The sequence below is a fragment of the Meleagris gallopavo genome, chromosome 1 (assembly GCF_905368555.1).
Source record: "Meleagris gallopavo chromosome 1, MGAL_WU_HG_1.1, whole genome shotgun sequence".
Lineage (NCBI taxonomy): Eukaryota > Metazoa > Chordata > Aves > Galliformes > Phasianidae > Meleagris > Meleagris gallopavo.
In genome coordinates this window covers 135,988,051-136,015,331 of record NC_139404.1, presented here as the reverse complement: position 1 = coordinate 136,015,331, position 27,281 = coordinate 135,988,051, and the positions used below count along the sequence as shown (strand labels likewise).

General features: G+C 37.2%; 1 protein-coding gene across 7 annotated transcripts in view; it reads right to left on the bottom strand.

The window, feature by feature from the left end:
• Positions 1–27,281, bottom strand: part of MYO16 (myosin XVI) — a 356,972-nt gene that overhangs the window by 103,344 nt on the left and 226,347 nt on the right. For all 7 annotated transcript variants that reach the window (XM_085215386.1, XM_085215393.1, XM_085215400.1 and 4 more), the window contains exons 17-21: positions 20,254–20,365; positions 17,017–17,134; positions 16,206–16,277; positions 15,483–15,624; positions 6,130–6,202 (exon numbers count right to left, since the gene is read on the bottom strand). In XM_085215386.1, the coding sequence (XP_085071512.1) occupies positions 6,130–6,202; positions 15,483–15,624; positions 16,206–16,277; positions 17,017–17,134; positions 20,254–20,365 (517 nt within the window). The remainder of the gene's footprint in view (positions 1–6,129; positions 6,203–15,482; positions 15,625–16,205; positions 16,278–17,016; positions 17,135–20,253; positions 20,366–27,281) is intronic.

The window sequence follows — 27,281 nt, the reverse complement described above, 5'->3', positions numbered from 1 at the left end:
CCAGGCGAGACTTGAATATCTCCAGAGAAGGAGACTCCACAACCTCCCTGGGCAGCCTGTTCCAGTGCTCCGTCACCCTCACCGTGAAGAAGTTCTTTCGCACATTCGTACGAAACTTCCTGTGCTGCAGCTTATGTCCGTTTCCCCTCGTCCTGTCTCCACGTACCACTGAAAAGAGACTGGCCTCACCGCTATGGCCGCCACACCTCAGATATTTATAAACCTGGATCAGGTCCCCTCTCAGTCTTCTTTTCTCAAGGCTAAACAGACCCAGTTCACTTAGCCTTTCTTCATAGGGGAGATGCTCCAGGCCCTTCACCATCTTTGTGGCCCTCCGCTGGACTCTTTCCAAGAGATCCTTGTCTTTTTTGTACTGGGGAGCCCAGAACTGGACACAGTACTCCAGATGAGGCCTTACCAGGGCAGAGTAGAGGGGGAGGATCACCTCCCTCGACCTGCTGGACACGCTCTTCTTAATGCACCCCAGAATGCCATTGGCCTTTTTGGCCACGACGGCACACTGCTGGCTCATGGCCAACCTGTCATCCACCAGGACGCCCAGGTCCCTCTCTGCAGAGCTCCTCTCCAGCAGCTCATCCCTCAGCCTGTATTGGTGCATGCAATTATTCCTCCCTAGGTGTAAGACCCTACACTTGCTTTTGTTGAACCTCATCCGGTTTCTTACTGCCCAGCTCTCCAGCAGTGACCCACCACTGCTGAAACACACTGCCCACCACCTCACTGTACTCATATCCATTGTTTGATCTCCAGAAATGTTCAGCAAGCATCAGTGAGTGACAGTGGGTGCCATTCTTTCCACATGGAGGAATTCAGTGACACACCTTTGCTCCACCTGCACTTCCATGTCAGATACCATTGTCAGATCGCCCCTCTGCTGCCATCTGTCACATGGCAGCAGCATGTAACAGAATACTGGTGGGAAGGTTCTGCCTCTGCTGCCATACCACCAACATCTGTCTCTGACATTGTGGGCCAAGATAATAAAATAGAGAACATTACTTTCAGAGCAACCCTCATATATTAAAATTTTGTTATGCATAGCTGCTATCTGAAAGTCCTTCCACAAGGTCTGTAAAACTCTTGCATAAAGGATAAAATTTTAGTACAAACTGGAATATACATCTACCTGACTTTGAACACACAAAAATATTAAACAAGCAAGGAATTAACAAGGTAATAACAGTTCTTTATTTGAAGGAATCTGGACTTAGAAATCCACACCACTTTTTCCCTCCTACTGCTGGTCATGAATACTGCTGTAATGGGATGCAATGGGGTGCTGCCGTGAAAAAGCAAGAAATCAGTTAAGAAAAGACCTTGGGCAGCATTTCACCTATCTCCCTGTCTGGGAGTCTAAATTTTTAGATAAAGGATTTTATTTTCAGCCTCACTGTATCTACTGTAAAAGAAAAAAGAAAAAATAATATATAAAAAAAAAGGAGTATTTTAATGTCAGGTACATGTCAGTGAGCATACTGAGGTAGCCAACTTTAAAAAAAGACTAACACTATTTTCCAGTGGCTTTCTGTAGCACTGGGTAGATAACAGCATCCTGCCCAAATGAAACAAATGTGAGCAGAATGAAAAAAGTACAGAGACTGACAGGGAACAAGACTACAACATGACAAAAGCCACAAGGAGTGAAAGATTCTCAGAAACTAGGTCGGGGAACAATTATAGCACAGGGTTGTAAGGCCCCTGAGGTCACTAATTCTTATGGTCCTGCTCAGTTCCCTCTGGGCCCCTTCCCATGTCTGTGTCCTGTCCCTGTCCTAGAGGCCCCATGGCAGTGTCAGTTTTTAGACATGTCTTTAACTGCTCCTGATGGGAACCAAGCCCTGACTTGCTGCTTGCTGCCTCACTGCTCATGATAGTCCCAGTAACTGATCCTGGCTCTGCCCACCATGATCAGACCTTGCATGACAGTGACCATTAGGATGGGCATGATAGGTTCACTGGTACCAACAGGGCAGCTGGCTCTTGCTATTCTCTGGTAGGGATATTAAAACCTTCCTGTGCATGGAGGCTAGCTGGACCAAATTTTTATTCCTCAGGACAGCTAAAAGCAAATAAAGTTTATTTTTCTGAATAAAATTAAATATTGTAATGCATTTCAGATTGCCTGAATGCAGACACTTGTGTACTGACCTCCCATTGGTATCACTGAGACTGTAATGACCATAGGAATGTTAATTCATGTACCTTTTACCTATTCATGTCTATCTATCTCTGTAATAGGCAACATGAACTTACATTTAGGTAGCTAGAAAAAGGCTTATGGATGAGGAAAAGTAATTTATTTTAAAAAATATTTCATTATGACTGTTTTGGCTAGAGAAGGTGACATGACAAAATCAAATGAAGTATCAGCAAAGTTAAGTAATTATTTAAAAGACTTACTAAGCCTAGTAATAAACGCAGGCAAAAATTCCTGTGAACACAGCTGGGTTGTAGAAGCTCTTTTGCCTCACTGTAGTGACTCTTAAGTGAAGTCTTGAGTGGAGCAGGCAATGCACTGTGCTCTAGGAGCCAGCTGACCACTATGGTAAGAGGAACACAGCACCAAGCTGCCACAGGAGACACACTTCTCTATTACTGAACACACTTTAATAGGCATAGAGTTGAATGAAAGTCAAGAGACACTTGACTGTCTCAGTCCTGACTCAGATAAATCACTTACATCTCCTATAAAAAGGAGGTTACAGTTTTTTCTGCAATTCATAAGAGGTCTACAGATGCAAAAGACCATTCAAGAGCTAAATACACTACTTAGCAAAAGCTAAATATTTTTTCAGTTTATCACTTGACTCAGATAACAGAGAGGAAATAGTCTACTAGAGCCCATTTTACTTAACTGCATTATTGTTTTTTTATAATCTTCCACAACTACAGACCTTGATTACTCTGAGTTTACATGTGAGAAAGATGTGCTACTCTTTCTACTTTACCATCTGGTTCTTCAACATAGAAAGAATTAGGGGAAAAGGGTGCGGACAACTTCATCCACTTCATCCACCTTCTCTCCTGCTTACAGCTTATATTCATTTGCCATGAGTTCATTTGTATTCTCTTGCAGTCAGAGAACACAGTGCCATAATGGTATAAAAAACATAGCAGCATTCCTTATCTGATTATTTGGAGTTGTGCTGTGAAGGACTATGGATAAGATCTAATCTAGCTTTAAACATTATCAGAAGAGCAGCAGATATTTTCTACTTTTAAAGAAGTGCAAATTAAACAGAAAAAAAATACAGTTCCTCTCAAACAAGGGTCTTAAGAAAACACTGAAAACTGACATTGCTATTTTTTGTAGAGCACTCATGTTTCCTGAAATGATCGCAACACATCTGACCAGAGAATCAAAGAATGGTGTAAGCTGGAAGGGACCTTTGAAGATTATCTGGTTCAGTCTTCCTGCTCAACAAGGGCTACCTAGAACAGGTTGTCCAGGACCATGTCCAGATGGTTTTCAGTGTCTCCAAGGAGGAGACCTCATCACCTCTCCAGGCTCCATCACCCACTCAGCTCTTAAGAGCTTCCTGGGCTTCAGAGGGAGCCTCCTGTGGTCTGGTTTGTGCACATGGCCTTTTGTCCTGGCACTGGGCAGCACTGAGGAAACCCTGGCTCCAAACTCTTTGCATTCTCTCCTTTTAGGTATTTGTATACATTGCTGAAATCTTCCTGAGCCCTCGTCAGGCTGAGCAGTCCCAGCTCTCTCACCTCTCACGGGAGAGGTGCTCCAGTCCCTTCACCATCCTCGTTACTATTTGTTGGCTTATTTTAAATATTCTATTAGCATGTCTACTAACTGACCTGAATTGAGTCACCAGAAAGATTCACACATCTTGGAATATCCCCAGATTGCAGCAATCAGGGGTTTTTATTCCTTCTTAAAAAAATATTACAACTATTTTCATGAAAGCGGATGAACAGAATGCCTTGTCTTACACTAATTTGAAACCAAAGGATAATTTCTGCCAAATTACTTTTGTAGTGCCATTTTAAAATATGTTAATCTAAATGTAATGAAAAAATAATTTTTACAGCTCCTACACTGTTCAGCTGCTAGGCCCATTTACTGTTAACGTTCTGCAATCACAGGCCTTGACACTGGATGTGTTTGCAGACATGATGCAATGCTTTGCATAAGGACATGAGGACCATATCTGGGCTGCAAGCCTGTTTATCAACAGAGTTAACTAGTCCAGGCAGGATTCTGAGCTAGGCTAGACTGCTGCACAGCTCCTGAGTACAGGCAGTTTGCAGTATGTGTGTCCGCATGATTACGTTGCGCCATGTGGAGATACAATCTGCTTCCGTTTGCTGATACTGCAACCTATCGCTTCAGAAATCTGATGTGTTAACCACACTACAGAGTTGATATGAAAACGAACTTTGTAATTCCCTCACCACCGTTCCGTCTTTTAAGGAATGCAATTCACTAGTTTCTGATGTAATGACCCACACTGTTACTCAATATTACTCAATAAAACCCACTCAGTCCAAGTGGGGGGACAGTCAGTGTCTCCTGATATATACTTGTTTATTAAAAAATTCAATAACTATTCACAGTTGTCTTTGAAATTACCATGCTTACCACGTAGAAATACGAAAACTACTTGTACTCATTTTCCTGTTGGGCTCATGTCAAGCATCCTCTGCAGTTGCTAAGCAGAAAATGATTTATTTTTGAAAGCAGAATTTATGGTATTTTTTGTGATGTCAGTCACAGAAGTTGTATGTATTTCATGACAGAAAACAATGCAGAAAAGAGTCAGTGCAAAGAAAAACAACAAGCCAGTAAGTCTGGATGCACTACTCTCTTCTGAGGTTCTTCTAAAATGTCTGAAATATTTTATCCTTGTTAATCATTAGGTTTTATCTCACAGAATCGTAGGGGTTGGAATGGACCTCCAGAGATCACTGAGTCCAACTCCCGAGATTATGGGATTAGTTTTAAGTGGACATATCCTCAGTCCATCAAGATGTTTTCTATTTTTCATTTTATATTTTCTCCCAGAGAAGATATTCTCATTGAATAAATGGCTATGGATATTGGCAATCATCTTTAGGCCAGCAAAGCTTTCAAGCTAGACAGAACTGTAACAGCAAAAACAGTTTTGTGAGAGGGAAGCTGGAAATATGTTATTGTATTCTTAAATGTTACTTTGAAGACAAAGGTAAGTTCACCTTTTTGTGCTTTCAGACTTTTGGAAACTACACCCACGTAAATATGCTACACATACTGAACTAATGTGGCATGATGACACCCATATCATGAGAAAGTTGAGCCATAAAACAATGGATTAACTGAGATAAAGGGGCAAATTCTAATTTCAAACAACAATAGGTCCTTTGTTTTCTTCTTTCTACTGCTCTGATTTTCTTCTGCTGTGTAACAGAATGAATGAACAACAGAACAAAAACTTACACATCTCTTACAGCATGTAGTGTACAGTTGCTAATGTCCTCTGGAATATGCACTTTGCAAGAGCTTTGTTGATCAGAGAGTAGTGTTAAAAGCAAGGAAGTCCCAGTTTTCAAAAAATATTTCATATTTAAAAGGATTTTTAGGCATTCATTGAGCTAAAGTTTAATTTATTTTCCATGGATGTAATTCAACTTTTAAAGTCTCACACTGAAAAGTCTCAAAGAGATGCATCTGCCAGTAATAGGACTTCAAAGAATGGAGCATTTTCATTCTTTTCTTTTTTATCTGGGGCATCTGAAGACTTTTCGTCTTCATCCCAATCCAGTCTATTGTCTTCCTACTCACTGACCTAGCTGAAGGATAGCTTTCACAAGCATGAAAAGAAACAACACTAACTACTCTCCGCAGGTTGTCTTTCAATGCTGATACTACCGCTCTTTAAAATCATTATGATAGATGTTTACCAGATTACTTAAAACAATGAATAACTCTGTAACTCAACAAAGCCTGGGTTTTAATTCAAACCTATACATGAACACAGAGAAAAAAAAATTATGAACAAGCTTTTTTCCTTTTTGAAATTTATTTTCTGATCAAAACATTTGTTTTGGCTAAAAAAGAAACTTTATCTTTGTGGATGATTGACAATTATAGTGAATTCAGAAAAAGCTATTTACCTGTTCAAAAGTATTCCTTTGAAATTCTTCAAATCCAAAAATATCTAGTATTCCAATTTCAAATATCCGGTCGCTGAAAAAAAAAACACCACCACATATTATAGATAATAAGATTTCAAGCAAGAGAATAATATATGTTGTTCCTTACAAAAGTATTTCTGTTCTAGCATGAAAACAGCCTTCATTTCAAAAAAATGGTTTGAAGCACACACGCAGACTATATATACAACAGAATAAAAATTCTACTCACCAATCTCTCACATAAAAGATAAATAAAGTGTTGAGATTGTTTTAGCAGCAATACATTTGAAAAAGAAGGGGAATAAATGCTTAGCTTCTTCAAAATCCAGTTTCTAAAGGTGTAGGTATCCATTCACTCAGATGAGGAACCGCCATTGAAGGGAAGTTTCTAAATTGTCTGAATGCACTCAGTCACACTTTTCAGTTTTTATTTCCCCAACAGCCAGAACAGCTTCTACTGAATGCACATCAAGGGAAACCCATTAAGTCAAAGTTCCATTTGCCAGCATCAAGCAGAGGATCTAAGCTCCAGCTGCACAAGAGGTTACATCTCCCAGGAGAAAGAACAGTGAGGATTTTGGCATGAACAATACAGACATTTCTTCTCTGTATATGAAAAAAAAAACTGTTGGCAGGGTACCTTATTATCATACACTGTATCAAGAAAAGGCTTTATTTTTGCCCAGTAAGGACTAGGGTAGGATAGTCACCTAGGATTTGGATAGGGAAAATGGGAAATGGACAAAGGAGCTATTACTCTCTACTTACTTGGAACTAAGTCATTGTCATCCAGATGTGAAGGAGAACTTAAGCCATTACAGGGAGAAAAATGAATGTTTGGGATACCCTATTTCTTGCTTTGGAAGAATTTGAGAACTTTATATAAGAGTGTTGGGGTGACTGAGTCTAAGTTTTTTCTTCATGTAACATTAAAGAGAGAAACACCTGTCAAAAGCAGGTTGTAGTTTTGCTAAGAATGCAGAGTGAATTTCTTCAGGATGAAGTAATCTCCAAGTAAAATGAAAGACTGCCCATTATAGCCAATAGCTGTCTTGGAGAGGAGAAAAAAAGAAAAGGAAAAATCTTTCCATTCATAAGGAAATGGATGCTTTCTAAAGCAGATGAGTTTTCCTTTCTCTTTTACATCATAATTTGTAAATGTACAAACAATATGTAAATGAATGCAGATAATATCGCAGCCTTCTGTTTCTGAGATCTACTTCCATATTTTTCCTCCATATTTCCTCTCTTAGATTTTTGTATATACCACATTATAGAGGAAAATGGAAAAAAAGATGATCCACTGCTAAGTGCTTCATTACAGGTCTACCATAGTCAATATAAAATTACCATCACTACCATTCAATTGGATCAGGATCCAGCAGCCCTGAAAACAAATCCCATATAACGTTCAAAACAGTAAAATAATTGCATAAGAGTACTGTAAAACAGACTAGAAAGAAAATAACAAAAACAAAACAGTCCTTAGGGACTAGAAGAGCCTTCTTCAGAAATGATATCCGTAAAGTTTCTCTTCATTTCTAAGGTCTACTAGCTCAATGCACTACTCATTGTCACAAGACTGGTTATATGCATAAATGTCAGACAATGAGAGCTGTGTAATAAATCTAGCCTACAATGACTTTATTGGGCAAGAGAGGTTATCATGAGGTTGATTAGCCTCCAAGGAAATTTCTGCAACAAGAAGCATATAGATGTATCATTATCTCCTCTGAGTGTGATCTAAATGGTATGCAAAAAGGTAAGTCTTATTCTCAAGTGTTACTGATTAGATTGATGTACATTCCTCTTCATAATGTGTTTTGAAAAAAACTTGTTCACTTTTATGAAGAAGAATTAGACATTTTCAAAAAACACTACCTGTGAATAATGCTTGAAGACCAGAATTATCGTGTTATTCAGAAAAGTTTTGGGAAAAAAAAAAAAAAAAAGCATGGAATTGTTTGGAATTTCAGATTACTTGATATGATTCCATTCTTAATTTATTGTTTTGTTATTTAGCTATAACCTTCCTCATAGGAAAGTGTAACTGCCATAGGAATGCTGCCAGTAGGAACTGCTGTGTAACACAGTAGCTGAAATACTGCTCTATATATCACGATTATGAGGATGTACTTAGTATTGAAGGAACAGATCATCCCTTCTCTGTTTAATTCAGTGAATGGATTTGAGGTTGGATTGCTTACATCCCGGCTGAGTGCCATGACTGTTGTTTTGTCAAATCAGTCTTCCTGATTCTTTCTCAATAAATACGTAAACATTTGCATAAGGAAGATACCAAAACAAACTAATCTACCGAAATACTCTAAATCAGGCAAAAAAACCAACACCACCCTTGTCCAAGTTTCTAGCACTCCCAGGGAAAGTGTATCATCTACTTCAAGTAATATTACTTACTAAAACTGTGACATCTCTGAGAAATACCTTAATTTTCATGGAGATGTATCTATTTGACAGGAAAAAACATCACCCTAGTATTTTGTTGAACTCCACGTGATAATCTTGGCTGTGAAATTTTAGAAGATGCACACACTATATGAAAACCTTATCAACAGGGCAAATAGAACAAGGATCTATCTCCACTAGGATGGTAATAATTTCTTCCTGTATTGTGACACTTATATGCAAAATTTCACCAAGAATGACAGTAATTTTATGTACTGGAATATTCCCTATGAGGGGGATCTGAACTAGATTATCTTTAAGGTCTCTTCCAATCCATGCCTATGATTATTCTATGATTATGATCAACATTGTCCATACTTTGCAAATTAAATAGCAACAAACAGAGCAACATCAAAATTACATGTTTTATAGTTACAAATTATTTTACTTTATTTTCTGTCTTCCTCTGTTTTATACTACCTTTCTCCTCAGAGAGAGGGGTCCATATACAGTTTCTTAGCTATCTGTCAATCATATTAATTCCAAGAAAATTACTTTCCTTAAATTAAACATAGCAGAGATTCCCAAGGCAAAATAAAGCATGCATGATTCCATGTTTAGAAATGAAAGGGCATGCCACCTGTGCCTAAAAGAGCAAATATTAAAAAGAGTATTTTTGTTCTGAAGAATTCCTTTATTTTAAGATTTTTTACGATTGCTGAGCATCACTGATAATTGTCGTCACTATGTTTCAGACATTCAACATTTAATATGTGTAAATAGAACAGTTAATTAACATAAAATACTGGTGACCAAACCTTCAGTTTCATGAGGTAATGTTCTGTACTTATTTAGAAGATAAGAGAAGGTGACACTTCCATTTTATATGGACATGAAATTCAGTTATTAAAATAATAATTACTTTTACTGTATTATTATTATTATTACATCTTCTGGAATTTAACAATAATTTTTCACATAAAAATAAGAAGAACAGCACTTTGCCAATATTTGAAGAATGTTTCCATCTCTGACACAAGTACATAGCTGTGAATAGTTAAACGTACAGTAGATGCTGACCATACCTGATTTGACTTTCATGATTTACAAAACAGCCTTTCAACCAAAAATACTTTACAATGTCTCTAGTTTTGCCTTTTTTTTCACAATGATTCTTGCTGTATATTAGTTCCTCATAGACTAGAAACAACTTTTGATCTTGTACGCGTAACAGTTGCATTATGAAGAAATGACATAAAAAGTCTTGGTAACTCCTAAAAACAACAAACATATACAAAAAATCCTGTATGCAGATCTAACATCTTAATACACCTCTTGTCATTCATCATGAGAGACTTTCAAACCGCATGCCGTTCCTCATGTAGGTGAGTAGAATTCCCTTTACATAGTTCCGACCAATCATTCCAGTCAAATCTACAGCTTTGAAGTCCACAGGGTTTGTTTCCATTGCTGTTTCTCATATTCTACCTACACAAGGCAGTGAGGTGAATTTGCTGAGGTTATATAATCTAAACCTTTTCATCTGCCTGGATATAAGGTTTCTTGTTCTTCCTCCAACTTCTGCTAGCAAGGGAGGAAGGGAGTAAGCTTATGTCTCATCTGGATAAACCAGGAGCAATACAGGCTAATAAGGAAGTATTTCTAGGATTAGATGGGATATATAGCCAAGCCTTCAACTGAGAGCTGCTGTACTCAGGATCCTACCTAGACATCCTCAGTGCTCCCACAGGGACAGATGACACCTGCTGCCGTAAATGTGGCTCTTGAACTGTTCTACTCATGAGACAATAGCTTAATGTTCCCAGTTGTAAAAGTTCTTCATCTCAAACAGTTACTGACAAACCAGACTTTTGAGAGTGATTTTTCTGAGTGTTTTTTTTTTTAAGATTCTGAGATTTTTGTGGAGACTTGGTGTAATTTCCAAACTGCTCAGCCATTTTGTTCAACAATTGCTGTTTTTTCTTTTTAAATTACCATAACCAAGCATGAGAGGTATAGATAAGTGGAAAGAAACACTAACTCTTCATCTGACAGACATTTCCTCGAGCAACTTGACAGGTATGGCAGGAAATAAGACACATTTTTGCTAACTGACTTAAGATCTATAGTTCTCTCATTAGCAACACATACACTTCCCTGGCTCTTTAAAGCAAAATTTGTTTTACACTTTAAAACATGATGCTGTATTGCTCATTAAAACACTGGCAAAGACCCAGATTGAAGCAGATCTCAAAACATGATGCTATACACAATGTTGTACTCAATAGTTTGTACAGTCTGTATGTTTTAAAGTTTCCCCTACCTCCACATACAAAGACAGTTCTCTTGTGGGCTCATATTCTGAACAGGAAGTCTCTTTCTGTCCCTTCTGCATACTCAACATCCTTCCACTATGTTCAATAATAGATCAACAAAAATTTTAGTTTAGGCTCTGATTTTTTCCTTTAGCTGGGCAGACTTCTGTTTCAGAAATATCTCACTCATGATCATACTATAAATCAGATGATGTGTATCAAGAATTTTGAGAATGGGACTCCTGAGATCTTTCCTTTGCCCACATAAATAAATGTTGCACAATTGCTCTCTGGTAGTACTTGAATTTCACTGGGAATAAGACTACACAATCAGAATACAGAAGCTTTCAGAAAGTACAGATCCAGATATATTCTTTGTGCTTTATTTGAAACAGAAATCTATGGCTGACTTGGTAATACAGAGAGAGATTAGCTGAGTGCTAGCTTACTTTGCTTGCCTATAACATGACATGTTTATTGGCATTAACCCCATCTCCAGGGCATATAAGAGAGAAACTCTTTGCAAAATAAATAATAAAACATAACACTTTCTACTTAATAGCAGATAGGGAACACAATCTAGATATTCTAAAGCAAATCTATGTAATTAGCTCTTTTTTCATCAGAAAATAAAAATATATTTCAAAAGAGTTCACATGCATCCTTAAATCCTAAAGAATTTAAAGCCCTGGTACAGAATGCATCAGGCATTCTTAATATGTCACCTCATGACATTGTATTACTACTGTTGGATCACTAGGTCCAACTTTCCTCAAGTGCAATCAAGTACCTTGGAATGCCACGTTTAGGCAACCCTGACTGCTCTAGTCCCTTTTAGCTACAAACTGGAAAATCAGGATATCTATTTCCACTCTCAATGATATTTAAAAAGTCATGGCAGTCAGGTGAAGTACCTGGTGACTGGGAAAAAAAGGTACCATCACACCTATTTTTAAGAAGGGTAAAAAGGATGACTCAGGGTATTGCTGACCTGTCAGCATCTCCTCTGATGGGAAAGATCATGGAGCACATCCTCCTAGAAGCTATATTAAGGCACATGGAAGACAGGGAGGTGATATGGGAGAACCAATATGGCTTCACCAAGTGCAAATCCTGCTTGACCAACCTAGTAGCCTCCTGTGATGGTGCCACTGCATCAATGGACAAAGGAAGAGTCACTGATGTCATCTATCTGAACTTCAGTAAGGCCTTTGACACAGCTCCCCATAACTTCCTTCTCTCCAAATTTGAAAGATGTGGATTTGATGGGTACACTTTTCAGTGGATGATGAATTGCCTGCAGGTTAATGGCTCCATGTCTGGATGGAGATCAGTGATGAGTGGTGTCCTACAAGGGTCAGTGCTGGGACCGTTGCAACTGTTTAACATCTTCATCAATTATATTGACAGTGGTGGCCACTGCACCCTCTGCAATTTTGTGGATGATACCAAGCTGTGTCAACACACAGGGATGGGATGCCTCTGGTCTGGGACCTAGACAGGCTTGAGCAGTGTGCCAATAAGAACCTCATGAGGTTCAACAAAGTTAAACAAAAGGTCTTACACCTGGGTTGAGGCAACACCCATTACCAATACAAGCTGAGGGAAGAAAGAATAGAGCACAGCCCTGCCAAAAGGGACTTCGGGGCATGGTGGATGGCAAGTTGGACATGAACCAGCAATGTGCCCAAACAAGCCAGAAAGCCAACCATACCCTGGGCTGCAACAAAAGAAGCAAGGCCAGCAGGTCAAAGGGTGATCCTGCCCCTCTACTCTGTGCTGTTTAGGCCTGACCTGGAGTCACTGACCTGCTGTGTGCCTGACCTGCACTGTGTGCAGATGTGGAGTCCACAGTTCAGGAGAGACCTGTTGGAGTGTGTCCAGAGAACAGCCACAAAAATGAACCAAGGGATGGAACACCTCTTCTATAGGCTGAGGAGTCGTTCAGCCTGGAGAAGAGAAGGCTCCAAGGTGACTGGATAGTAGCTTTCAATAACTAAAGGGGAGTAACAAGACAGAAGGGGACAGACTCTTTAGCAGGATATGTGGTGATAGAACAAGGGGAAATGGTTTCCAACTTAAAGAGGGCAAATGTAGGTTGGATATAATGAAAAATGTCTTTTACAGTGAGGGTGGTGAGGCACTGGAACAGGTTGCCCAAAGATGTGGTGGACGCTAAGTCCCTAGAGATACTCAAGGCCAGACTCTGAGCAGCTTGATTAAGCTGTGGAATCAAACATGGATTCCTCTCCACTTTCCTTCACTCTAATGGCAATCATCATATTTACTTTGCCCCAAAAAAGCAACAAGCTATTTCATTGATTTGAATCAATATTAACAACCAAATTCCAGTAGATTTACCATTAAAGTTACAAACAAGTAACTAGTTTACTCAAAATTTCAAGGTCAAATGTTATTTAACAGGCACTAAGCCAGTAAATCTAATTTTACTGTTACATAAATTCTCATGGATTTAGAAGGGAAGTAGAGTTAAGCTATCTCACAACAACAACAACAACAACAAAGAGAAACAGTAACAAAGAGAATTGAGCTAGAAACATTATTCCTAATTTGTGATGAAGGCTTTATCCCATTGATAAGTAGTAACTGTGCAATTCTCCAACTAGGAAACAAAGTGTAGCCTGATATCTATCAGCTTTCCTTAGCAACATTAGTTGGTAGTTTTGTTGGATTTTTAAGGTTTATTAAAACTGCATCAAACTGGAGATATAAGCCGCTAATTGCTGGATTAATTCACATATGAAATAAATTTGAACCACACATCACAGATTTGTGCAATGACTTGCACTAATACAAACTACATCTTAAACTGTGCTATGCCCTGATTTACTATGACAGGTAAATCAATACGATCAGGCTGGACAAAAAGAAAAGATGGGGGTATCTTTTCCTATCTTAAGCTGGAGAATGCAATGCATTGAAATATCAATGAAAGAGACTGAACTTCATTTATGCTTAAAGTAAGCTATTTATCTTCAAGTTTTGAAACGTACTTCAGGCTGAGGTTAGCCTGCTAAAATTTAATATGTCTTGTCAGCACTGCCAATATATCCTGAACTTGTTAGTTCCCATTAGCCAACCTAAAAGAAAAATTCTCTTTTTTCAAGCATAGGTGTATGTTATATATATAACATATATAAAAATTAAAAAACATATATATATATAAAATTACACATTGTATTCCTGACAATACCAAACCAGTGTTGTGTTTTAGCTAGAACTTACAATATCACATAGCCTTGAAGTTACCAAACAGGTGGTTTAACAAAGAAATATTTTCACAAAGTAATATTCACCTCAGGCAAATTTGATTGCAGTAAAAATAGAGGGTAAATAATACTCAGAGCTTTGACTTTTTTTAAGAACCTATGATTTCTAGATATCATAGGATGCATTACTGAACAACAATGATAGTCAACACCATATTGTGAGGATGTCATTCCTTGCTATAAACACTGTATTTCAAATTAACATAGATCAGGATGTTGCTCCTGCTTGATTGTCCACGTGTTGTAAGGGGTTCTACAGTCAGAAACAGACTAAATAAAACCTCTCAATATTACTGTAAAGCCCTCTCTTTGCCTCCAACAGGTGCCACATATAACCAAGAAAAGCACAGAAAGCTCTGACTTTCTCAAGGCAGCCTTTTCTGTTGGTTAAGCTTGTAGAAGAGAAATATTATTTAATATTAACTGGTCTACATATAGGGTAGAAATAAAATAAAGTAAAATAAAATAAAATAAAATAAAATAAAATAAAATAAAATAAAACAAAATAAAGTCTTCAAACTCATAACAGCCCTAAGAGAGCACAGATAAATATTTATTCTCTGAAACCAACACAGATGTGATATATAGAAAAATTATTTTTCCTTTTTTAGCTAGTCTCAAATCTATCTTCTGTGGATTTCCATTTATCAACAGTGCCAAGACATGTTATACTTGATGTTCATTAGAAAGTCCACCTGCACATGTGAGATGTTGAATCTTTGTTAATTCATATGCATATGACCATTTAATTAGGGCTCTTCTCTTAATTTGATGCTTTGATTCCACTGAAATTTCTTCTTCATTGTTGCTGTTGTGCTTTGACTGTCCCATTGATGCATGATAATTTGCAGTTGTTTTTTTTTTTTTTTCTATGAAACCACACTGGACAGCAACTTGCATTCAGCAGTAAGTGAAGTTTAAACATTCACTTGAAAGTCTTTGAGTAAAATTCTGTTTTTAATAACCTGTTCTAAGGTCACTGTTTTGGAGAGAAAGAAATTGCATCTTCTGCAATAACTAAACATCAGGCAGATATCTGTCTCTTGAAAGGCTTAATTCATTCTGTAATGTCATCTCTTAAATGACTACTAATTCTAACTACCAATAAAGATAACTGCATAAAGTACCATGTCTACTCAAGCAAGCAAATAAAAAAAACAAAATACCAAGGGAATGAGCTGAAACATTTGAGAAACATTTCAGTGATTTTAAAGATTCAAGTGACAGTGCTATCATACATGTGTTAAATGATACCATTGCATTTCTATTACGGATCTGGATTTGAACGGATAATGGCACAGTTAATAGTTTGTCATCCTACCTTTCAGCTTCATCTTGATTTTGGAGGTAGCAGTTGATTGTGTTGATTAGAAAGCTAAACAAACGACCATACAGAGATTTTGCCAAAAGATCCCGGTAAAATTCTGCCATCTCTATAGTGTGTCTCCGTACTATCATGTCTCCTAAGACAAACAGCAGAAAATGGAAATAAAACATATTGTAAAACTTGCCTTAAGTAATTTTAGTTACAGTAAGCCCTCCCATCTTTTTTTACTTCTCTTTTGCCATACCTATACATGCTACTAACCAGAAGCTACCAGCAAAGATAAGAAGTCTGTTAGCACAAGATCTTCAGGTTGGAAAAATGAACTTCTTTTCAATAGAAAAGGGTAGGTGTATTACAGAGAACTAGTATTTTAGTGAAAATAACTTTTTCAAAACTTGTATTTTTTAAAGACACTCCTGCTGACTTTAATTCTTAGTATTAATATCAAATCTGTGACCTTGTCATATTTATAAGGTTCGTAAAAATAGGAGTTCATCTGCATCAAACTGCAAAACTGCTTTGCTCCATGTTATAAAGACAGTTCTAATTCAGTCTGACATACTGCATGGCAGATAATCCTGCATATTCCTAACAGATAAGTTTTATATGACCATGAGAAATACAAAATAAAAATGATCAGTTTTAAAATTCTCAAATCAGAAGGATCAAAATGGCACCAAGCATGCTCTATGAGAACATAACCTTAGAAAAGATTACCTTTAAAATACTGCACATCAGTTGTCAAGGCTGAAGCAAACTCATCGGGTGAAACTTGCAGCATCCCTGCCACTGAAACGAAAAGAGAGTTTAAAGAAAGCCTGACCTGAGCTCCACAGCATATTACATTTTTTTTTATAACAGATTTTCTTGTTGTTCTTTTTTGAACATTGAAAGGACCCATACTGTAAAAAACAAGAGCGCTATCATGGGAGTAATCAGACTTAATGAACATAGACAATTGGATTACTATAATCAGCACTTTGTGAAGTTTGGAGTATGTGTGCATATTACATTACAGCTTGCTTTCCTCTTGAAAGGTTAGTCGGGACTTTCCACAGCACTTGGCAGACTTTGTCTCTTACAGGAGTTAAGGTATGCTGCATACAGACAATCTCTATCCATAAGCCACTCTGAGGAGATTTGTTAGCGACCAACAGGGCAAACTTCAAAGCGTGAAATCAAGAGACCCTCTTAAGGCACAGATTTTGAAAGGAATTCGACTCAGTGCAAATCGTTCAGCTGTTGACAAGCACCACACGAGTGTTTTAAAAGAAAGCTGCACAAAGCCCCCCGTGCAACTTCTTCCGGGAAATTACATTTGACTCTGAATTGAATAACTGACCACACTAGCATTTTATTTAGTCTCATAAAAATTCACAGTTTATAAAAACATCCAATCAATGGGGCACTGGCCTCTCCAGCAGCAGATGCTGGCTCCCTGGAGCTGGGTTTCCACCTATTGGTGGCTCAGTGCAAGCTCCCTGCTGCAGGGTTGAGCAGCGGTCTAGCAAAGCCGCATCCTACTGACCTTGTTCCAGCAGCTGCAGGTCCGACACCAGCGCTGTCTCGGTGTCTGTCAGGGTCGTAAAGCGAATGTCCCCAAGATGCAGAATTGCTGAGAGGATTACAAACAGGTTCTCCACCTCCTGCACATGTTTCACGCACAATTAAAGATAAAGAAGAGATCTGTTGGGCACACTAGTGAAAGGCAGTGCTCTATAGAAACACCCACTCCACAAATTTATATATCACTAAATTAAAAAGTATTCATGGGAGAACTAGTAACAGGAAATTTGGATTTAGAAATCAAACTGGAACCTACTGAGGACATAAAATGACAAGATCACCCTTCTGAACTTTTGCTTTAACATAAATCACATCACCTACTGAGTTAAGAAGCCTTTTCAAGAGTGTGTGGAAAAAATACTGAACTATCTTTAATGGATGCATTATTTCTGCAAGAAACACATCTTCTCCATGGGGATTCTTCATTAAGTCAAACTCTGTATCTAGGAAAAGCAAGGTCAGTTTCTTCCTCAGCCAACTGCATCCTTGAGCAAAGTGTCTAGCTTTAAATTACAGCAGGTTCCTGGCAGTAAAAGCCATGCTTAAGTTTGCAAAGAAACAAAAGTAACTTCCTTGTCACCCATGATTGCATGTTATGTTCAGATATCGCTAACACTGTGAAACAGATGTCTTTAAGGGCTTGGTTTTTCCTACCTTCATTTTTACTACACTAGGAAAAGAACTAATGTTTGTGTCTATTTTTAAATTCAAGACCCAAAAAAAAAAAAAAAAAAAAGGAGCAAAATGCTTAAGACATGGAAAAATGTGTGTACTTGGATGGTTTTTTCAAGTCAGTTATATAAGAACTGTGCTCCTACAAAATTATAAAACAGGAAATTTGATAACCACTATAGCATTACATGGCATTTATGTATAGCAAAGCTACTTGACATCTCTTACTTGAAATACTTTTGAAATATAATATTCTATAGAACCTGATTCTACTGAATCAGTAGAAGTGACAGCAAGAAGCCTTACCGGAATTTGTAGAGCAAAATTAAAAAATAAACTGCAGATGAAATATATCCCCTTTACCCTCTGGTGACTACACTGAATTTTGAACACAACAAAACCAAGCTTGAATAACTTTTCATCAGTTTGCAAAAGCAACAGGTCAAAAAAAAAAAAAAAAAAAAAAACCCACAAAACTTTTCTTTTTCTTCTTGTTTCATTTTCTAATAATGCCTGAAAGCAGAGGACAATAAAAAAAGCTTACAGCATTTCTAGGATACAGACTAAAGGGCCTCTTATTCTGTTTAAGCAGCTTTGATTCTTTAAACTATATTTTAACAACTTCAATCTCTTATTGTGAGAGATAGACGGAAGCATGGCAAGGGTCTATTTTTCTATTACAAAATTCCAAAGTTGAAGGTTAAAAAAACAAGATATATAAAAAACAAACAAACAAACAAAATCCTTTGATGTCCTTATTTATGGGCAAACTATGAATAGTGTACATCTTGCAAGAAATGAATCGCCATACTAACCTGACATTCAAGCCAGGGTGATAGATCTTATTTCTTGCTCTTGGGCAAGGCCTAATGCCATACTAACACAGCACAGTTCTTTGTTAGCTGTTTCAGAACTGGTTTGGGGATGACTGTACCACACTGACTTGTAGTTGGGGGGGGGGGGGGGGGGAGGTAAGGGGAGGATAGCTGGTTTTTTTTGTAGTTTTGGGAAGGCCTCAGATTTAGTTCAGGTTCTAGAGTCTTGAAGACTTTTGCATCGTATTCTAAGGTACATGTTCCTTCAAATTTAAAACAAGCTTTTAATAATCATTAAGGTACTTTGCAGAGTTCCACTGAAGACTGCTTAAAAATGTTCATGTAGTTCTTCAAAGAGACCATCTGATCTATTACTGAATGTAAACAGATAGTAAAAGACTAATACACACAGAACTCTCCATGTATCTTAGAAGTAATGGGTAGTATTTTTAGGATAAACATTTTATTTATGTTATTCCATAGAATAGATCAGCCTGCAATACTCTCAGACTCCACAGATCACCAATGTATAATCATTTTAATGCTATTTGGATGTGGAGGAGCTTCGAAGCTCACTCACACTTCTCTGAGATGCCACATTTTTCCAGAATTTTCAGCAAGATAAAGAGCTGAATCTTAAAACACTGTGTCTTTCTACAGTCTTTCAAAATGTGATTCACTATGCATTCTATTACTTATTTATGAGAGAAACCCCTTCCTAAGTTGAACAAAAAGATTAAGGAAGGAGCTAGAAAGATGCACCCCTATATGAGCCCTGTGCTAAATGCTGGGATTCTGGAAAAGCATGGAACTTCTGCTATTCAATTCTCCAGGTGCTGAGCTTGACATTAGGAGTAAAGGATAATTATGCTAAATATAGCTATATGTGTTCCATTTCATATATAGCCATGTGAATATTCATGGGGAAAAATAACAACAAACCTGAAACATTTCTTAATATCAAAATGTGGAATAGGTTACCAAAGAACATTTGTTACTACCTTAATTAGGGAATATAAAGCTTATATGACTTCCTACAATCAGCCCCCCATTTTTTCTTCACATTTCAGTGTGATTCCCCTCACACTGTGCTCCAAAAGCTTTTATTGATTAATTTTCTAAATATCTTCTTCATTAGTGCAGTAAGATTGAAGGCAAACATCCGACCTATCTTCTTGTTGCCTTCTTGGCATTAAGTTAGCTCTTTCAAAGTACCCTGCCCTAATTTTATTTCACTTAATATGTATTTACTTCTGATGTTGCATTCCAAATGCATTTACTTGCATTTGGAATGTGTGTTTCATAAAATTAAAACGGACAGTAAGATAATTGGGAAGGGGGAAAATTCCTGTGGGTTTTATAAGGTTTCTGTCATATGGGATTTGATTGTTTCTTTTTATCTATGTAATTTAATTGTTCAGAGTATTATACCTTGAAGCTGTTTTGCGAATCTTTAAGAATGAAAAAGATTTACATTGTTGGTGCTGTGTCTAATTAAAAGTGATTACAGTAATTTCCCTGGAGTGAAGTAGTATTTCATACTCTTTCAAGGTCTTTACCAATAGGAAAAAAAAAAGAAGAAAAAAAAAGCAATAGACAAAAAGAGGCTTCTTTTCCCCACAAATGGTTATTGGTGAGAGTTCTTCACGACTTGTCTTCATGAAGTAATGCTGCCATTTTATTTGCAAATAGCATAAACTTGTGTAACTTACCAGGCTATTGAATCCCATAGCACTAAGAGCTTCTTTCAGAACTGTTAATTTCTCCTTGTTTTGAGGGTTAGCTGTTAGCATTGTCTCTTCCAGTCCAGTTTGGCTTAGATACCTGCACAGAGGAAAATCAGCATATTGAGTATTCCAATGCTGGTGGCAAAATCAAGCTGATGAGGTTAAAAGCCATCTCTTCCCCTTCTAATCAGAGATTTATCACAGATTTCTCAGCCATCAGAGGGAATGGTACCTATGACAGAATGCTACCCACCTCCTTCCTTAAGCTCTTACTTAGCACCACATTCCTTAAGTGCAGGTATAAACTCACAGACTACAGCTGCGAAACCTGTATGGACAACATTCACCAAGTATATGTACATGGACAAAAAAATCACATTTCTGAATTTCACACCGAAGTGAGATTGCATCATTTTTGTGTTCATCTTTGTGTTCGGATACTTTTGTCCTGTATTTACCTCAGAAAAAAGAATTGCTAAAAGGAAATCAGTGTGCCTTCCCCAGCTCTGAACTTTAGCCTGACTTGTAAACTAACATTTCAGATTTAAATTACACCACTGAGATTTTTGCCATTCTTGCAGTACCAGAGATTCCCCTTCAGAAGAAAGATTTGAGGAGATCCTTTGATAACTCTAGCTGCTTAAACCCCCACGACCAAGGAAGAGATCAGCTCCTATCTGCTTCATTCTGTGATCATACTCTCCCTTAGCAGCTGAAAGGGTGACAGGCATACTCAGTCTCTCCTAGAACAAAGTACTAAATAAGTACATAGTGTACAAAGTACATGCAGCCCTTTAGCTGTACTGTGTTACACAAAACTGTGAAGCAAAAGGATACTCTAAAACCTTTGCAAAAGTAATGATTAGGTGACAGAAAGAGAGGCAGCTAGTGGAGCAGCTAACGCAGGGGAAAAAAAAAGAACCAACATAAAACAGTATTAAAACAAAACAGAATAAGTGAAAACTACAGTACAAAAGACTAGGGAAAAAAAACAGCAATCTAACCTTTTTAACAATTTATTCTCACCCTTCTGAAATACATCTATGGGCACAATAGTACTCTGCACCATGGAGGGCGTGATTTCAAAATAAAAATGTTCCCACTGGTAGTTTGGAAATGATCTTATAAAAGTGGTAGCTCTTATAAAGTTCATCTTTTGTGTAAATATATGCAGCTTTTAGAAACAGGTAAAGGAATATCTTAATACCTTTGTAGCTGATAGTGAGCTTTACAAGATACACGTCATGAAATACCCTGTGCATTTTTAACAGATGGTTAAAAATGGTTTGACTGGTTCACCAGTGTGGATTTGGCTTGGATTGATATTGGTATAAGCTACCTCAACAGGTGGGGCTAAGAGAGAATGATGGCAAAAATGTATGCCCAGGTGCATAAGCACTTTCTGCACCCACAGAAGAACTCATCTAGCAGACATTTCAAGTACAAACAAGCCTCATATCACAGTGGCTAAAGCCTGTGCATTAATACAACCTTTGAGAACATGATTCTGTGATCATCACTGCCAGAGCACAGCATTTCCTGGAGGTTACTAAAAACACATGGGCTTTTTTTCCCAAAAATGGTAAATAAAAATGATAGCACATCTGTCAAATTAGCTAGAAGCAAATAATAAAGCGTACGCCAGATCTGTGGGTTTGATTTGTGCTGTTTTTTCGTTGTTGTTTTCTGTTTTTTGGATTTTTTTTCCACATTGCCTGTATGTTTCAAAGGGAGGCTAAAATAAACCTGATGCTGAACCTGGCACAGAATTTACTAGTATAAAGGTTAATCCAGCAGAAAATTCTTCATAGTTCTTAACTGCTGTGTGAGCTTATACCAGTTCAGTTCTGCATCGGCCTGCTGTAATACCAATCTGTAATTGGGAGATTTGCAGCAACATCTGTTTTGCTTTCAAAACACCCTATTGTTGAATGGCTGGAGGAGTTGGAAGCTTATGGCCATGCTTGCAAAGAAGGCTCATTGCTGGAGTTCATGCTGAAGAACTCCGTGTCTCACAGGTTACTGAGCATGAGACATTTTCACTCAAGAGAATATTGTATATTGTTCTTATCTAAGTAACTCAACTTCATAACTAAGGTGCTGTTGGATATCACAGCAGCAGAAAGTATATGAACACCACAAACACTTATCAAGGCAGGCTATGGCATAGCAAAGTGACGCAGGACGCTCACTCCCTTGGAGGAACAAGCAGAGCTGTGATATGAACCAACATGCGGCAACTCTTGCCGTCAGCACGAGCATTTCTTGCTGATACAGCAGTGGGGCAAACTGGGCACCTGCCAATCCATGCATCCGTGGCTCCATCAATCCAGCAATAAACTGCAGCATCTGCCGAGACATGCCTGCTGGAAGGCAACGTGACTTTCCTACTATAAACCTCCTCCAGTTTTAATCAGCAGATGTGCTGGTGCCCTTGGAAAGGGCTGAAGTTGGACTTTTCCTAAGGAGCGGTTGAATTTACAATCAGTTTCCCTAGTCTAAAGGCAGTGAAGGTATTTTCTAACATGTCATGAGCCACACTCCTTTTCCAAATTATTTTAAGAGTAATGAAAAATGAAAATTTTTTTGAAGATATGAACATTGAATTATTGTATGTTTATTACATGAAGCATATTATTAATGATGGACAAATTGCATAGAGTGCTTAGAAGTGTTGATGGATATCATACAACTCCCCAAAATACCTATTTTGTACACTATAACAGAGTAAGTGCACTATATTGACTGTACAAGGAATCACAGATCACATTTTTTCTAATTACTCTTAAGTTCATTCTACCCTAGAAGCACAGCAAAATTTAGACAGAAATATAAACTTTTCTGTGCTTGTAAAACTGTTCCCTGCCAACTCCTTTTTAGCCCTTTAAAGACCCCAAATGAAAAAGATGACAAATGCCTGAGACATCCTTAGTACCAACAGTATTACTTTCACCTCTTTATGTGTAAGAACCAGAATTCAAAAAGAATTCTAAATTGTCACCTTTCCTACAAAAATAAGGAAAGGGGAAAGAGATGCCTCATACTCTAAAAGTTCTAACACAAACACATTTCATGGGAGGCACATCATTTTCTATAGAGTAAATATTTTTAGTAAGTGCAGCTTCTCTCTCATTTATGGAGCATTTTTTTCTCTTGACATTCAAGTGGCCTGGATAGAGTTGCATTGCTGCTGATAGAAGTGGATAGAACTGCTTAAAATTTCTATTGTGAACCTACCATGTAACTTCTGGTTATTACTTTAACTTACCTTTCTGTTATTGAAACTTGCAGTGTTAGAGCCATCCCATTTATTTGTATTACTAGAGTGTGTGCGATGTTCCTGTAAGTTTCTGTATCAGGTGCAAACTATACCTGGTGACTCTTAATTTCTTTGTTATTGAAAAATTTAGCACTACTGTTATATGTATCAGAAGGGATGTTCCATAACGTCCAATGCATGCACATAGTCTACACACCAGTTATCAGAGTTCAATTTGTCTTACTTATTTATCTCTGAGTGTGAATTCGCTCTGCAAATGCACACCCACACTGCTTACTGTGGCTTTAGAAAAAGATTCTCAAATTTTGGCTGAAGTTGAGAATTCTGGTTGAGGGTAGATGCTTAGAAAAGTGATGTTTATATCTCTAGTAAAAGTGATGAACCAACTTGTCTATGCAGTTCTAATAATTACCTTCTTTTTACTGACTGCCTAACCATCTGTCTCAATGCTGCCATGTCAACATTTGCACTGGATTAGTATTCTCGTTAGACAGCTTATCAGCAGACAAAAAAGTTTTACGCACATATGATCAGCGAATGTTTATTTTATTTCAAAAAAGAAATTCACTGATCCACAAAATGGCATTCCATTAGGAAGATGAATTAATCATAGAATCATAGAATGGTCTGGGTTGGAAAGGACCTCTAAGATCATCTAGTTTCAACCACCATGCCATGGGCAGGATCGCCAACCACCAGACCAGGCTGCCCAGAGCCTGGTACATAATCATGGTACATAATTTTTCAGCCATCACTGCAATGACATACATCAAATTTTCGGGTAGGAGTATTAATGCTTTGTCCAATAATATTTTTTAAAAGTGCTTACTATTACATGAAATTGTTTTTGTATTAACTGCAAAAGTTAACAATTACTCTTTATCTTTCTCATTATAATTGCTACAATCAACATAATTTATATTACTTCACTTACACTCGCAGTACACATCATAATTTGGTATCTGTATCTCAAATAATAAGAAGAAATACACGGGGACAAATGCCAGTTTACTTGAATAATAATGACTTTTGTACTGTATCCACATTCCAAAGTTTCTAAGACAAGTATGCTGGTAAAAGTTTTCTTTAAAGAAATACTTTCTGCTTCAACGATAGAGAAAATAGCAAGGAATTGAGACTAAAAAGCTTAGACTATCAGCTGTTCTGTCAAAAACTCAGCAATGCACTATTTTTTCTGGATTGAATTATTGAAATTAAATTGATTTATTTTCTTTTGAACTGCATCTCAATAGCATTTAGTATCAAATGAAGTATTCTGCTTCATTCAACAAAAACAAAACACGTTGTTTCATTTCCTTACAAGAAAAGCAAAGGAAATCAAAAGTAGGAGTCACAAAATTATTACAAAAGGTGAAAGTATTTTTTTATTTTGATTTTCCTAATTGAGTTGTTACATTTCTAAAATCTATGAACAGCCAAGAAAAGAATGATCTTCAAATTTGATAATTAGGGAATTTATTTGGGAAGAGGCTATCCCTTGTTTGCTTACTGTCTCTTATTCAGCACAACCTGCAGAAAATACTCTGTGCATCACACCATTTCAAAATGAGTTCAAAGCAGCTGGAGCATAGAGTTTGAACCTTCATGTCTCACATCCAGGTCCAGTTCCCTCATGCTAGGCCAAAGAAGTTTAGCACAATCAAGAACACTGCAGGCTTTCAAAAATCAGCTTTTCTTGATTTTCGTAAGTATATTCAAAACAAAGCCAGAAAACAATCACTTTCTGGCCACGAATCTACTTCCCTGATGTTGAAAAGCTGACTTACACTTTGATCAGAATTCAAGGTATCCATATACTTCCCAACTACAGTCATCAAAGTCATCAGAGTCTCAAGGGAGACCTGAACTATTGCTGTGTATCACACAGGGAGCCTCTTTAATCTCTGGTAAAAGAAAGGGTGACAAATGATATTTTGCACTAATTGTTTGGACAACTACAAACATAAAGTACTTCAAACCATATTGTTTATTGCTGCCAAGTAAGGGGAAAAAAGCCCTTGATACATGTGGCTGATCACAAAGAGAGACGTTGTCACAGGGACCCAGAGGAGCAAGCCTTCCAGAGGTTTGTTACAAACTTTGATATTTCACTAACAGAACAAGTAACATATTAGCAAAACACATCCTGACCATGCTGCATTCATAAAAACCAACTCTTGAAATGTTCAAATATTCTATATGAACAGACTCTCTACGTCACAGACATATATATATACACACACATTATTGTTGTTTATCATATAAAACTATGCAGTTCATTACAGTAGTTCAATTCCTATCTGACAGTGAAGCTGTCTGAAAATGATTAGCAGGTTGCTTCCAGTTGATCAGAAATTCCCTTTTGTCAGTACAGCTAAAGTTGGATTCCAATTAGGGAAAAAGAGGAAGTCTGGTTTTGCCAGATGGACACTTCATAAGGCTCTTCTGAAGTAAATACATTCTGCCATGAATAATTAAGAGATCGGTGGGATTACATTACTAAGTATTTCTAAGTCACTATAAAAATGTTGATTGAAGTCCAGAATTATGATAGAAAATTACATATATATATATATATTTTTTTAAGTTAACATCTAACCACTTGCTACACCTCCTGATAGAAGCTGAGTGCTGTCACATCTAAATATGGTTGTAAAACTTCCTGGATCATAGTAGGTTTGATATAAGAGAATAGCATACAAGGAATAAGAGAATACATAATATAAAGATTAGCTCTAAGTCTTGAAATCTTACTACAGCTGGTAAGTCAAACCAATAAATGTGTTTAGTGGTAATAAAGATTTCACATATCACAGCTAACATCTTCAATAAACAAGCTCAGGGACCTCCTGAAGTCCCTGACAAAATGAATTATTCTATGAAACACAGTGAACTTAGAAGATACCTATTTTTGAACCTGAGAAAAATAATCATTTTGACCTCAAAGGAGAGAAAGATCAATGCTGGATGCATTATCTTGACCTCTGAGCAGTTCCTAAAACACAAAAATCAAACTATCTAGCTTTCGCATCACAGCAGAAGTATCTGATGACAAATTAGTTTTATTTAAGAAACAACAGGATTATTCACACAGGATGTTCTAAAATCAAAACAATCTTAAATGTGTGAGCCCAAGGATTTGTGCTCTCCATTTCCCCTGCTTAGGTCAGCAGCTCTTTTCACTGTCAGTATTTTATCTGTCAGCCAAAAGAGCAGAAAATATTTTATATAATACTGCCTCAACAAGTAGTAGTACCCTAATTATTTTATGAGGACTAAAATGTTTTTTCACCTCAGAAATAAATATTTGGCCAACATCTAAATAGTCTTTTTAATAGTGAGATAATAAAGTTTAAGAAAAACTAATATTAAAAATTTATCAAAAGAAAATTTCAAGACACGGATCACTTTCTCACAGACTGGAAATCACAGAAAACCTCCTCTGGAATTTGTTTATTTATTTATTTTAATCTTCAAAATAGCTGTAGAAATAGAATTAGGCTAAAGTCAGAAAAGTTTCACCAGTTGATTTAGAAAGGCTCAGGACAAACCACAGAAATTTAGGAAAATATATCCCACTTGAGCTGCACCAGAATAAAAAGAATAGCAGAAGACAAAACCAGAATTGTTATGATTAATGCCGGCAATGTGATCTGCAAGGTAATTCAATTTGATTTTCTATCTAGACAACAAATGACTTGTACCTTCCTCATGAAATTATTTATTCATGATT